The sequence below is a fragment of the Benincasa hispida genome, chromosome 6, assembly GCF_027475165.1.
Source record: "Benincasa hispida cultivar pf3 chromosome 6, pf3_genome.v1.1, whole genome shotgun sequence".
NCBI classification, from domain to species: Eukaryota; Viridiplantae; Streptophyta; class Magnoliopsida; order Cucurbitales; family Cucurbitaceae; genus Benincasa; species Benincasa hispida.
The window spans coordinates 30,850,073-30,864,041 of record NC_143483.1 but is presented as its reverse complement, the minus strand read 5'-3'; the positions used below and the strand labels follow the sequence as shown (position 1 = coordinate 30,864,041).

At 33.0% G+C, this 13,969-nt stretch overlaps 1 protein-coding gene across 2 annotated transcripts in view; it reads left to right on the top strand.

The window, feature by feature from the left end:
- Positions 1-4,829, top strand: part of LOC120079428 (endoribonuclease) — a 36,090-nt gene extending 31,261 nt beyond the window's left edge. For both annotated transcript variants that reach the window (XM_039033600.2, XM_039033601.2), the window contains exons 11-13: positions 331-662; positions 2,190-2,520; positions 4,383-4,829. In XM_039033600.2, coding sequence (XP_038889528.1) covers positions 331-662; positions 2,190-2,520; positions 4,383-4,592 — 873 coding nt within the window. In that variant the 3' untranslated portion in view covers positions 4,593-4,829. The remainder of the gene's footprint in view (positions 1-330; positions 663-2,189; positions 2,521-4,382) is intronic.
- The last annotated feature ends 9,140 nt before the right edge of the window (positions 4,830-13,969 follow it).

Sequence of the window (13,969 nt, the reverse complement as noted above, 5' to 3'; positions counted from 1 at the left end):
TCAACGTTGGTGGTATCCACTCACTGGGGTCTGCTTGTCGTTGTTGAATTAATGATATCACACCATCTTATATAAGCACAGTGGAAATGACGAAATTGTTGTTTTGATTGTGTATGCAGACTATGATTTTTTCAAGTCATGCGATTATAACCTTAATCGTGTTTAATCTTACTTAAGAAAAATGTATAGGTTTGGCAATTACCATAGGGAGTCTAATGCATATACCAGCTATAGTTACGTTTTTATTTTTAGGTGGCTATTGTAAATAGAAGAATCAAAATGATTTCTACTTCCTAACTAGTTCGAAGTTGACTACATGTTCATTTCCAGGCAACTTTGCATAAGGAAATCCTTTACATGGCCGGACAATTGGGGCTTCACCCTCCCACTATGACACTTTGTAGTGGAGGTGCTACAAATGAGCTGGAACAAGCATTAAGAAATTGTGAAGCAGTGTCTGAATGTTTTAGAGCTTCAGTGTCTACATCTTCTGTTATATTTGTCACGTATTGTTCAACTCGGATACAACCAGAGGAGAGAAAGAGAATAGAGGACAAGTTGCATGGTGTACTTGAGGAAATGAGGCATTCCGATAAAGATAGTTTGTCAAAACTGCTTGATACCATTTTTCTGTATATTCATGTACCCAATCTTCCTAAAGGGTAAGCTTTTATATGTGTAGTGAGGTCTTATTTTCATCGTACTTGCGCTTATGTTGGATTATTTATTTATGATTAAAATATCATTTTGGTCCCTATACTTTGATGGTTGTTTCATTTTAGTCCAAGTACTTTCAATAAAGCTTAAAAATTGCCCTTGCCTATTAAATTGAAATAAAAAATGAGGTGAGTTGAAAAATAATTAATAAAAAATGTGAAATATGATTAAAATAATCAATTATTATTATTCTTAGTTTTACTTTTAAATTTCTCTCTCCCTCTCCCATCCTCTTTTTCTTCTCCATCAAGCTTTCTCATCATAACTCCGGTCCCGATTCCACTCCCCAAACTCCCCGGTGACCCCTTGCCGGAAGGTGGAGAGGCCACCGTCAACATTTTCTTCCACAAAATTCCCTTTCTCAAACTAGTTCTTGATCTCGCTGACCTGCCATTTTGGAAGTTTTTCACCGATCATCCCCATCTGCCAGATTGGTTCATCATCGATTTCAAAGCTACTTGGATCTTCGATATTTCTCGAGAGTTTTGAATTTCGATTGTTTTCTTTTGCGCAATCTTGTCAGTATTTCTCACTTTATTGGCCCATGTTCTTGGGAGTGGTTTGCCTCTGTCGGAAATTTGAAGTCTGATGTCGCTGCCATCGGTTCACGAGTCTACAGTGGGCGTACTGGCAACATGAAGCAGCCGAAATTCGTGCTGGATTTTTTGAGATGAACGATTCTGGAATGAGCGATTGTGACATGGGAACGAAGATTGTTTCTGCTAGTTGAGCAATTGCAGTTCGTAGTTTTAACGAAGATTGTTTAAGAAACAGAAAGAAACAGAGAAAGAAGTGGAAGAGAGAGCTTGATTGAGAAGATGATGATGATGGAGAAGAAAGAGAGGATGGGAGGAGGAGAGAAATTGAAAAGTAAAAAATAAGAATAATAATAATTGATTTTTTTTATTCATGTCACCTTTTTTATTATTTTTTTGCCAACTCACCTCATTTTTTTATTCCAATTTAATAGGGAGGGTGCCATTTTTAAGCTTTATTGAAAGTATAAGGACCAAAATTGGACATTTAAAAGTACAGGGACCAAAATAAAACAACCATCAAAGTACAGGGACCAAAATTATATTTTAACCTTTATTTATTTATTTTATTACTCTATGCTCATTTTAGGTGCCATAGTTTTACTTTTCTTATTGCAAATTGGAAACACCTTTTGTACACTGTATGATTTGGTTCCCTTATACTCTTGGATATTTTCGGTATTTCATTTATCAATGAAATTCTCTTATCCAAAAAAAAAAAAAAAAAATACTCTATGCTCATTTTAAAATAACAAATTAGGAAAGATGAATTCTTTTAAACGATTATTTTTGGTTCTTGTAGATGTTGAAAATCTTGTGATGCACCATCGGTTTGTGTCTAATTTATTGGTTTTCAAAATTGAGTAGGTGGCTTATGACATTTTTTAAATTTGTTTCTTTCATTTTTGTTTTTGATTTTCAGTATTTTCTTTGCAGAGCACTTGTTGAAGTAAAGCCTATTCTTTATGTTCAAGAGAATTTAGATACAGCGGAAGGAACTCTTCATGACTCGCCGAAGTTACGGATCCCTACATCCTGGGGTTTCCAGTATGAACACTGGCACAAGTCTTGCATTCAGAAATGCATTGTTAATGGAAAGATATGCGCGGCTGTATTGTATATGACAAATGAACTTGCTCGGAACATTTGTTCTTGCTTGCTAGGAAATCAGATTATGGAGGAGCACTTGGAGTTAGTTTCCAAATTCTGCATTTATCTTCTCAATGAAGTTCTCTTGGATAGCGCATTCTGTTGGGAAGATATAAAGGTTAGTTAAACTGGAAAAATGTCATTTATTTTTTTCACACCCTCAAGTTGACTTGCTTTGCCTGTCAGTCGTTGGGATAGACAGAAAATTGAAATGGAGAAAAATATATCAGAAAAGTGATACAGGACAGGAGAGTTCTGGCCTTGGCTTGTGGGACTGCATTATTGGTTTAGTTAGCAGTGAATTCCGTAAGTTGGGTTCTCCATATTTCAGTTTGGAGGGAAAAATGTTATATTTTTGTTAAACTTATTGTAAAAGGGTATTCTTGTAAATGAAAAATTAGGAACCTATCCATTTTCTGAAAAAGGAAAACTTGTAATAGTTTAAGTCTAAAGTTCTGGGGATTTGATTAGACTAAATTATTCATATCTTTCTCGTAGACTTTCTTTCTTGTATTTATCTTGTTACATTATTAGCTCTAAATGATTAGAGGAAATTCCTGAATTCTTCATGGTATTTCTTTGTTGGACAAAATCAAATCTAAATTACATTAGTGGTGGAATTATTACCATTTCAGGGAGGCCTACGATTACTCAAGCCATGTTATTGAGTACACTTCCCTGCTTCTTTCTTTTCAAGTCCTCAAGAATATTGATTTTCGAGAAAATTCCCATGATTTCCTTGTGGGTGGCTCAAAGTCCCAAGAAAAGTAGTTTTTTTGCCAGTTGGATTACTGTTTGCTTTGCCCCAAAGATTGGCGCGGAAACATGCTTTAGCTTGCTAAGTAGGTTGAGAAGTTTCTTAACTAAAGTAGGTGTCACAATGCTATTAGAAGTAAATAAGTTGGAAGATTCCTATGTATCGCTAATGAAGGGACCCAAGTCCCAAGAAATGCATGTACTGCTAGAGGCTCTTGGAAATTGATACATTTATCATTAGAAGCTTTCGGTGTTTTCTTTCTTGGCAATAAAGCGAAAACAAATTTTCATAGAATGTCTGGATTGGACAGAGCTGCTACATTTATCCTCCCAAATTTGAGCCTTTTTTTTTTTCAGGTCGAAACTCACTAACCAATTGCCTCTAACCTTTCTCCCTCACCCTAGTAGCAAATCCCTCTGAACGAACTATCCCAATAGCATATCTATTGTAAGTCTGCACCACTTCATACAAGCAAAGATTGTTTCCTAAGAAATTTCTGGTCCTTGTTTTGCCAATTTGTTTCCTAGACGGTGTCAGGCAGTGTTACATTACATGACACTTAGTGTTTACAAATTATGGTTGGTAAATGTTGTAAAGAAACTTAGGAAAGAGAGAGTCTTGAGAGCTTGTTTTCTGTTTTAGAACTGAATGAGTTGTTACAAAATGCTTCCTTATTGGAGGGTAGAGGAAGATGTGGATCGTATCCTTTGGAGCTGCAATTTTACTCGGTTTGTTTGGGGTTACCATTTTGTTGCATTTGGAGTTTTGTGGAGGGAAAGAAACAGTATAACCTTTTGAGGAGTTGAGAGGGGCCCTTGCAATACTTGGTCTTCTATTAGGTTCTATGTATCCCCTTGGGCGTTGGTGGCAAAGTTTTTTTTTTTAATTATTCATTAGGTCTCATTATACAATACTGAAGTTACTTTCTTTAGTGGGGCCTCCTTTTGTGGGCTTTTTTTTGGATGTCCTTGTATCTGTTCATTTTCTCTAAACGAAAGTTTGGTTCTTTCTATAAAATGAAAATATGGGAAACATATTTCTTAGGCAGAGCCACATATATTTCTGAATGGTGATAACAAAAGATAAAGTAGTCACCAATAGAACATCAGATAACGTTATACTCTATAGTTATTTGGCTGCACTATTTGCTTTCACATCAGATAACCCTCACGAATATTTTTTAAATAATTTACTGTTTCTGACATATTGTATCGTTTTTGTAGAATCTAAGGTTCTACTTTCCAACTAGCCTTAATATTACTCTGGAGGCTGCATCAATCATATTGTCTCGTGCTTTCGATGAACTTGCTGAATCGAATCCAACAATCCATGTTGATCGGTTCTTCAACCTCATCCCAGTCTTAGGTGCTGGACGGACACCAACATCCATGAATGATATATTGACGTGTGAATTATTTGCTCAAAAATCCTGAGACCAACTTGCTAACTGCTGCTCTTCTATTCTCTGGCCTTCAACTTATTAATCTCCTCCCCAAGTTTACACGACTGAAGTGAAGAAAGAAATTTGCGGATTCTTAGTTATGGAGGTATGTCTACTCCCTTGCATGACAAACTCTTTATCTATGTAGTTTTTGGGAAAATTCTTGGTACTATACTAATATAGTTTCTCTTATTTGACACGTCATTTAATAATATATTAATTTATTATATGGGCCATACTATTTTTAAATGCTATTGTTATGGCAAACAATGCATAAAGATGGTATGATAAATTATGGAAAGCAATGAATGAAAGTAATATGAAAGTTTCTTCATACGACCATAGTAACAGATCTTTTCTTTCAGTTTCTTCTCCTAAAAAGATATAGATATATAGCTTAGATTGATTTGTATTATTAAATTTATTGTAATCTGTACCAATTCTCTTCGGAGGGAAAAATATTTCGTGAATGAATTTTGTACCACTGATATTTTTTGTTTTAGAAGTATGAATTTCTGTTTGAAAGGATCTTAAATTAGAGCACTTCACGTGAGATACTTAGATTACAACTTTAAGGCGTTGCTGTAAAATGCATTGGAAGCACAATTCGAGCAGTGTTCTACTGTTGCATTATTCTTGGCTTTTGACATTTCATACCACGGGAGTCTTTGTAGGTGTGATTGAAGTCTTTTTAGGTGTGATTCAAACGTTTGTTCTTTTGATGGAATATGGAACTTTTCACAATCAATGCTATGGGATTTTCCTTAAAGATGTTTGATTAAGAATTTATTTGGACGGTTTTCTGTATTATTATTATTTACTGAATATGAATTTTGCAGAGTGAAAATTGAAAACTTATCGAAGTAAGTTTTCAAATTTAAGGTAGAAATATATATAGTCAAATAAAGTGAAACACAGATCTTGATATAATTAATTCAAGATAAAGTCAAGGTCAACTGACTATATTGATCTCCAAGGAGGAAAGTCTGGACACTCGTTTTCAGTTAACACAAAACCTAGACTTAACAAGAACTACTATGTAGAGGAAAAGAGAGAAACTAATGTCATGTGTTGATTCTCGTTCTTGTACTGATCTTCACATTCACGAGCTTTGAAATCACTTTGACTCTCCAAAAAGTCTCTCAAAACTCTCTAGAACGGTAGAAATCGAGTTAGGGTTTGTTTCTCTAGAAGGTTCTTCCAAAATCTGTTGAAAAAGATGTATATAGAGGTAAAATTCGGACAACGTTGAGATACTAGAGATTACATCATGACTTAATTAAGTTGCAGCCTTATCATCAATGGTGGACAAAATCTCATGTACTCAAACCTGCAAATATACAAACATTAAACCTTACATTAGGGTTTCTTCTATAATATGTAATCCTGTAATCGTGGATCATACGATACTTGCATAGGAAGTGGAAAATTGTGGAGACTATATTTAACAATGTAGTTTTTATTTGTTTGGACCTTCTCTTTATGAACCTTTGTTTTTTTTTTCTTAAAAGTTGTTTCTCGAAGAGGGCCCTTAAATAGCCTATTCCATGTGGTTGTTCCTTAATCAAGATGGTTGAAGTGCTTGATGTCTTCCCCATCCTTAAACAATGATAAGTCTAACTACTGTCTTCTTGTCCTTCCCCATCATTGCGAGCCCTAGATAATATATGAATGGGACCTTCACAACATCATTATCGTTCTGAAGGGCACATTCCTTGCACATCTCAAATATGGACAAGTGGATTTCCTCAAGATTTTTGAAATACTTTAGGAAGCTTGTGGTGGTACATCCTTCTGTACCATTGTCCCTGGAGATTGTTACGATCTGGTAACTAGTTTGATTTCTTTCTTTGTCAATGTGTCAAAAGTGGACTTGAAATTGAAATCGATCACATTCGACCTATTGTCTTCGGCCTCCCTTAACATGATGTGATGCCACAATGAACTGCTGAAGACATTAACATCGACCAACCCCCAAAAGATAGTCCTCCGAGAAATATTCAACTGCGAGTAGGTAAGCTTATTCTTGATCTCTGTGTTTGAATTACCCATGTGGACAAATTGGCAACTTGGCCTCAACACTTATTGTCAATTCTACATGACTATTTTTCTTGCTTACAGACTATTGACATCTTTGTTACTATCCATAGATCTCCAACTCCGAATCAAGTTCTACATCTCATTTGTGCTGTCGTTTTTCCCCAAGTTTACAAGGTCAAGTCTGTCCAGGAATACAACATCAATTACATGATTTGTCAGCCATCTAAACATCTAAACCCTATACCCCAACCAACGAGTTACCAACGATATAATGCAGACAACGTAAAACACACCCATGCCCTCAAGAATAGTATTCAACAGCTACGAAAACATCAAACCTTTGAAAATTAGGAAAATTAATCTATCAGCCTAATTGAAAATGGTCAAATGGAAAAATGGTATCACGATGAATTTTAAGTGTGGGTGAAAATGAGGAACACAAAACGGAAATATGCTTAAGAAGCTTTTTGTGTCGTTACAAAGAATTTTCATGTTTAATTTGGGTGTTGTGAAGCACAGAGACTAATCTTGCAATGAAGAAAAATAGTTGACTGGAGGGAGGGAAGTTTTTCTGACATGAACAATTACATTCAATTTTTTTTGTTCTTTTGAAAAAGCATTATGGTAATCATACAACATTACATTCCCATTCAACATCGAAGTAAACAATCAAAATCGAGTTCTGATTACGAACATAGCTCAAATGATTATGGATGAGTAAATAGTAGCAATCTGAATTGTATGAACACTTATTTTGGTTACAACCCTGTATGATTACAGTTGGTTTTTTTAGCCATATTATGACTCAAGGTTTATGAAGTAAACACGGCCTAGATTTGAAAATTAGAATGATATCATGATTTAGTTGGATTTCAAATCTCTAACAGATTTCAAATGAATTTCATTACCTTTACTTACATGAAAGAAAATGATTTCAAATCTTAAAGTGATTTCAAATTGTGTACTCCTATAATCAAAATTTCGTAACTTAAACGGTTGAATTTTGAAATATTTCATAGCACTCAAGAGATTTTGAATTGGATTTCAGAGATTTGAAAGGATATAACTGTACAAGTTCTAAAAGATAACAAATTAAGGAGATAGGTAAATTTTCCGAATAAGAGTGTATAGGTGGCCATCTCATCGAAATTCTGAAAGAAAATGTATGCATGAGGCCCATTTTCAACATGTGCCCATTTTCAAAATATGGCTAAAGGTGTACTTGGAATATTTTGAAGTTGTTTAATTTAAAAAATAAGTCATTTTAGAAAAAATTAGAATATTTGACGACTACTTAAAATAGTTTTTGAAATATATTTTAAATGGTTATTATCAAAAGTAGTGAAAATGAGTTTTTTGAATTTTTTTTTTCTCGAGTTAATCCAAACGGGTCCTAATTGACCCTAAAAGAGTTTTTTTATTTGGGATTATGAGTACCAAGTTTTAGGAGGAGTTGGTAAGTTCTTGTTATCATTTTAACCTACATTAACTATTTAGCCATAACATGGACGAAACACACGAGATTACAGAGGACATTGTGTTTACTAGCAAGGATGATCTGAAGGAGGTTGTATATGATCTAGCTTTGAAAGGGTGTTTTGATGAGCGGACTAGTGCTAGTTCGGCATAGTAACTGCATAAATTTAACATAGAGAAGAACGTTTTCTTCTAGGAAGTGGCACGTTTTGATGACGACGAATATGTTAGAGAGTTTGAACTCAAATATGAGGGTTGCTTGCGAACTACCCATAATCCCTCTCTTAGAGTACATGAGAGCCCTTTTGTAATAGTGGTTTTTTAAGTCGAATGTTCAATCTAGTTATCAACATCAAGATTTGACTCAATATGCTCATTGTGAATTACAGGAATCACTTAAAAGCAGGTTGAACAATGAATATAAGTGACTTTAAGTGTTGGGGGTGTGAATCATAATTCAGGTATATTTATATATAGTTGGATATACATAAAAATTCACTAGTGTACAACATAAATTATTTTTAATTTAAAGTTCAAAATCATAATAGGTAGTTCATAGTAAATGTCGCAGTTGCACTTATAGGTGATAAAAATTAGATCTAATCCTTTGCCTCTATGTGTTCACGGCCATAACTCGTAAAGGGTTTATCCTAGAATCTTATATGTTGTTGAATGAAACTACCATCTAGCAACATATTAATTTCTAAGGTAAACCCTTTTTGAACTATGGCCGTGCATGCATGGGGGCGTGAGATTAGGTCTAACTTCCATTGTCTATAGGTGCAACAATGATCAACAATATTAACTACAAATTGCCTCAATTGATTTGCATTGAATTGAAAGTCATTCATGTTGCTGCACCTGCGATTTTATGTATATACAACGAAATATAAGTACACTTGAATTATGATTGAAACTTTTGGATTTAAAGTCACGTACATCCATTGTTCGACCTACTTAAAGTAGGTCTCGAACATATTGAGTCAAGTCATAACGTTCATAATTGGAATTTCACTTGTCTTTCATATTTGAATAAACCTCTTTGATATATTTGTTGTTATCAAAACATATTGCTTCTTAATAGAAAATGCCTGAGTCACCTCGTTTAATTTTCCCTAATAGAAGGAACAATATATTTCATCTGCCTCATATAATATTCAAATTTAGGTTGAATATACGTTTTTGCACATTTCATAAAACGTTTCTCAATTATTTTATCCTTGTGATGAGACTTTTTTTTTTTCTTTTCTTAAGATAGTAAACACATATCCCATGATTTGTTGTACTGCATACCTTGTCAAACTCATTTGCCATATTTATGTGATAGTTAAACACAACTACTAGATAATTCGGGTCACCAAAAATTGCGTTCAAATTTTGGAAAAACTACTAATATGATGTGTTGTTTTTGGAATCCACCACAATGGATACCACTGGAAGACAATATTTCCATCCTTGTGTATAAGTGACAAGGGACATGAAAAAAACTCAAACCTATCATCACTTTCAAGCTCCCGTGAAGCATGGATCTCAACCAACAAATGTAGTATATAATAGTAAATATATGTTGTAAACATTTTGTATATGCATATATACAATGTTAACCATTGTATATGCAAAACTTAATATTTGGATTTTCTTGATCAATACCACTACAAGCATAGGTATCACACATACGCCTCATTGGGTGAACCTTTGATCGACTTAAAGGCCTTCCCTCTTGTTCTTCAAGTTTGAATGCCATTGAATTTTATCTAAATTAGTTAAATAATGATAACAATTTTCATGTAAAGAAATACACTATAAAATTGTTTTCAAAATTTAAATTGAGATAGCTAGTAAATGATAATCTTTTAAAAAACTACAATCGTGTTCTAAATTTAAGATTTAAAGAAGGTAAATAGATTAAAATTAGATAAATTAAAATGAAATTGGTTTTAACAATACCACGAGAGCCAAAATAGTATTCAAATCAACTATTATTTTAAACAGTGAAAGGTATGACATGGGAAATTGGCAATGATGTTTGGTTTTCCCAAGGAAAAACAAGGAATAAAAGATCTTTTTTTTTTTCTTCATTAGAAAATCACCAATCTCAAAAAAAGTGTCAGGCCAGCTGGTCACTGCCAAAAAATATGACAGTGCAACTGCTTCTGTATGTCATGTTATGTCCCCACACCCATAAAACAATCTCAAGCAAGTGAGCCACATGCCTCCTTTTTCCTTTCACTTAAATAAATTATACCTTAAATTCCTAATTTTATTATATTTTGTCAAACTTTTCGCCAAACTCTCATTAGATTTTATGAGATTATCGTGGGTTGGCCCGTTGATAGTAAAAATATAAATAAAAAACTAATGAATTAAGGAGCCATGAATTCAATCCATGATGGCTACATAACATAAAAAAAATTAACGGACTAAGGGATCATGAGTTAAATCCATGATAGCTACATGCATAGAATTTAATATAATTCAAGTTTCCTTAACATCTAAATGTTATAGGATCAGACGGGTTGTCCCATGAAATTAGCCTGAGATATGTATAAGTTGACTTAGATATTCACAGATATTAAAAAAAGAATTTAAAAAGTATTTAATGCTATTTAGATACAAAATTCATTGTTATATTTTTTAGATTTGTTAATTTTAAAAAAATTGAGTATACCAAAAATCTAATAAATATAAAATTTAAAATTCAAATACGTATATGCCACTTTAAAAGTTCAAGGAGTTTAGTGACTACACTTGCTATTTAACACCTTTTTTTTTCGTGTTTTCCTCTAAAAAAATGTTCAACTAAGTGTTTTTTTAGTATATTAGTGAATATCAAAGTTTAGTGACTAAACATGAAATTTAACATTTTCTTTGTCATGTTAGATATCTCCATAATGGTATGATATTGTCTACTTTAATCATAAACTCTTATGAGTTTTCTTTTGGTTTCATCCCAAAAGGCCTCATACCGTTTGAGATGGTTGTCCTCCCTTATAAACTCGTGATCATCCCCTTATTTAACCATATAGGAGAATCCTCAAGTGCCGAACAAAGACGTAGTGGGGTCTCGAAAGTAGTCATGGTGTGATATGTGGTTGAACTCTATTGGATAGGTGGGGGAAGAGAAGTAAGCCTAGATAAGAGTTAGACGGATGGAGGACTATTTGAAGGGAAACTATGTGATCATTTGTTCGAGGGGAGGATTGTGGGGAATGCGATCAAAATCCCAGATTGGTTAAATAAGGGGATGATTATGAGTTAATAAGGGATGACAACCATCTCCAATGGTATTAGGTCTTTTGGGATGAAACTGAAAACAAAACCATAAAGATTAATGCCCAATGTGAACAATATCCTTGTGAAGATAGTTGGAAGGCTCAATTTTTATAATTGAAAGTTTAAGAGTGCAATTTCAACTACCACCATATGTTGGGATCGGATTTTGCAATTTACCCATAAAAATAACAAGCAAACAATTAGACATGAAAGGAAAATCACATAAATCTATCATCTATTTATCACGTCATGTGAACTCAACCAATATTTATCTAATATGCATAGCTTATCAATAATATAGTTGTAAATAAAACATGTTTTGATTGACTAAACCTTTTTATTGTTATAAATGAATAATAAGAACAGCAAAAGGCAGGTAAGAATGATGGGTTTGTTCTTTGAAACAAATGGAAAACTCATTATCTCACAAAGCAATTGAAGAGAGCTCATTTCCATATGGTAAAATCATGTGTAAGTTGTTAATAGAATAACAACACAAATAGTCCTAACAAAGAACTCACATTTCGCTGTTTGGATAAAAAAAAATATAAATTTACCATCATAACCTTACTTATGTCAAACGTTAAAAGAAACACTTGAAAAAGAAAGCTTCCACTTCAGTATCAGTCTCATTTCGCCTTCCATCTAACTTTAATTGAAAGCTGATGCTTCGAAGGTTGTTGAGGCTTTCAATCGATCAAATATGTTGATATATATTGATAAAGAATTTTCACTACTAAATAGTTTTAGTCGGGTCGAACCACAGGAGCCAAAGTCGATAAAATCTCTCCAAAATAAATTTGTCTATATAAAAACCAATGGGGAGTTGGTTTGATAGAATAACTAAAATACAAAAAAGTAAAGTGGGAAAAGTAAATTAGATTAGAGAGAGAGGGATAGCACGAGATCACCTTCGTCAATTAAAAGATTGTTTGGCTATTTATGGATTAGTTTATTGATTTATCATTGGAATTTGGTTATCTAATTAACGAGCCTAATCGATTGATCCAATAATGCTGGTCAGTCTCTCTTAATAGAAAATTAATTCGTAATCAAGGATGAAAATATTCGTCGACATATCAATATATGCTTAAATCAAAGGGTTCAACATCAATATTAAATATCAATGAATATCTCCAATATCTTTTATAAATGCTAAAAAAAATAAAAATAAAAAATGTCATCTATTTAATCCAATATGAATAAGAATACAAATAACAATATCCATAACTTAGTTTGAGAGGAAAAATAACTTAACTATTAATCTAAATAAATTTTATAAATTTCGTGACTTATAAAAATATCATTGATTTCGGCATTTTATCAATATATCCACTGATATATCCATAAAATTAAAATATCAATATCGATATCACCATCAATATTTTAATCATTGCTCGTAATGTGATGTGAATTTCTAAATTAACTAAACAGCGGCCATACTACTACTTAATTGCATTAAACCCTTGGATTTATTATAACATTAGATTAAACTGGCCAAGTCGAACCTAACATTTTTCTATTCTTTCGGTTTTGTTATCTTTTGTTATTGGGGACCTTGGTAACACCAGATATTGAAACACAACTATAACTTCACTTATTTACTATTCAAATTAAGCATGCTTTCATTATGAACGCATCATACATAGCATATTGTATAACATATTGTTTTGAGACGACTAATTTGTGACATTAATTGAACATTCATTGCACATGGATTCAAGCAAGAAGTAGAAAACATTAAGAAATCAGAAAACTCACAAACATTCCATCAAAATCTTACAAAATTCATTGACGAAATGCCCGACAAACCTCTAAATCAACGTTTAGGGTCTAGTAGGTCATCAAATTTTGAATCTTGATGCCAAAATCTTTATTACAAACCAAAATATAAAGAAATATCATGGGGTTTGACCAAAAGTGACCAAAGTCGAGCTTAGAGCTCCAAAAATTGACAAATAACTCTCCTCTCTTTAACTTTAAAATGATAAGAAGTATATATAATGCCTGTTAAGAGCATTACAATGCCACGGTTCTAGGGGCTGGGAAAAAGTTTCATAGTCCAGATGGGTGCTACGATATATTGGGATTGATGTCCTAAATCTCGTGTATTTTGTAGTTTGTAAATTATGTGTATTCAAATTATTTATTTAATGAAATAAAGTGTTATTTTATTTGAAATTTAGTCTAAATTAACCCAAATACAATAAACTAAGATCCAAGGTTATTTTATGTAACTTAAACATGTATGTGGTTGACATACAGGTGAATTATATTAAGTAATAACATGAATGGTTTGTAGTATATGGATAAGGTTGAGTACCTTATCTTGATGATACTACGGATATGACCCACCTTATAATTGTTACAATTGTTATAAAGCGTTATAAATGATCTGATCCTGATCGTTCATGTGAAGACATATGAGTGAGATATCCTATACAAAGAGTTTGTATAAGAAAGGACCATGAAATGATCTCTTTATAACATTGTCACTTGAAGAGACTTACATTTCACTAGGATGATTATAGGTAACTTGACCTTAATCCTGAGTGAGTTGTGAACTCTTGCCTATGAGGG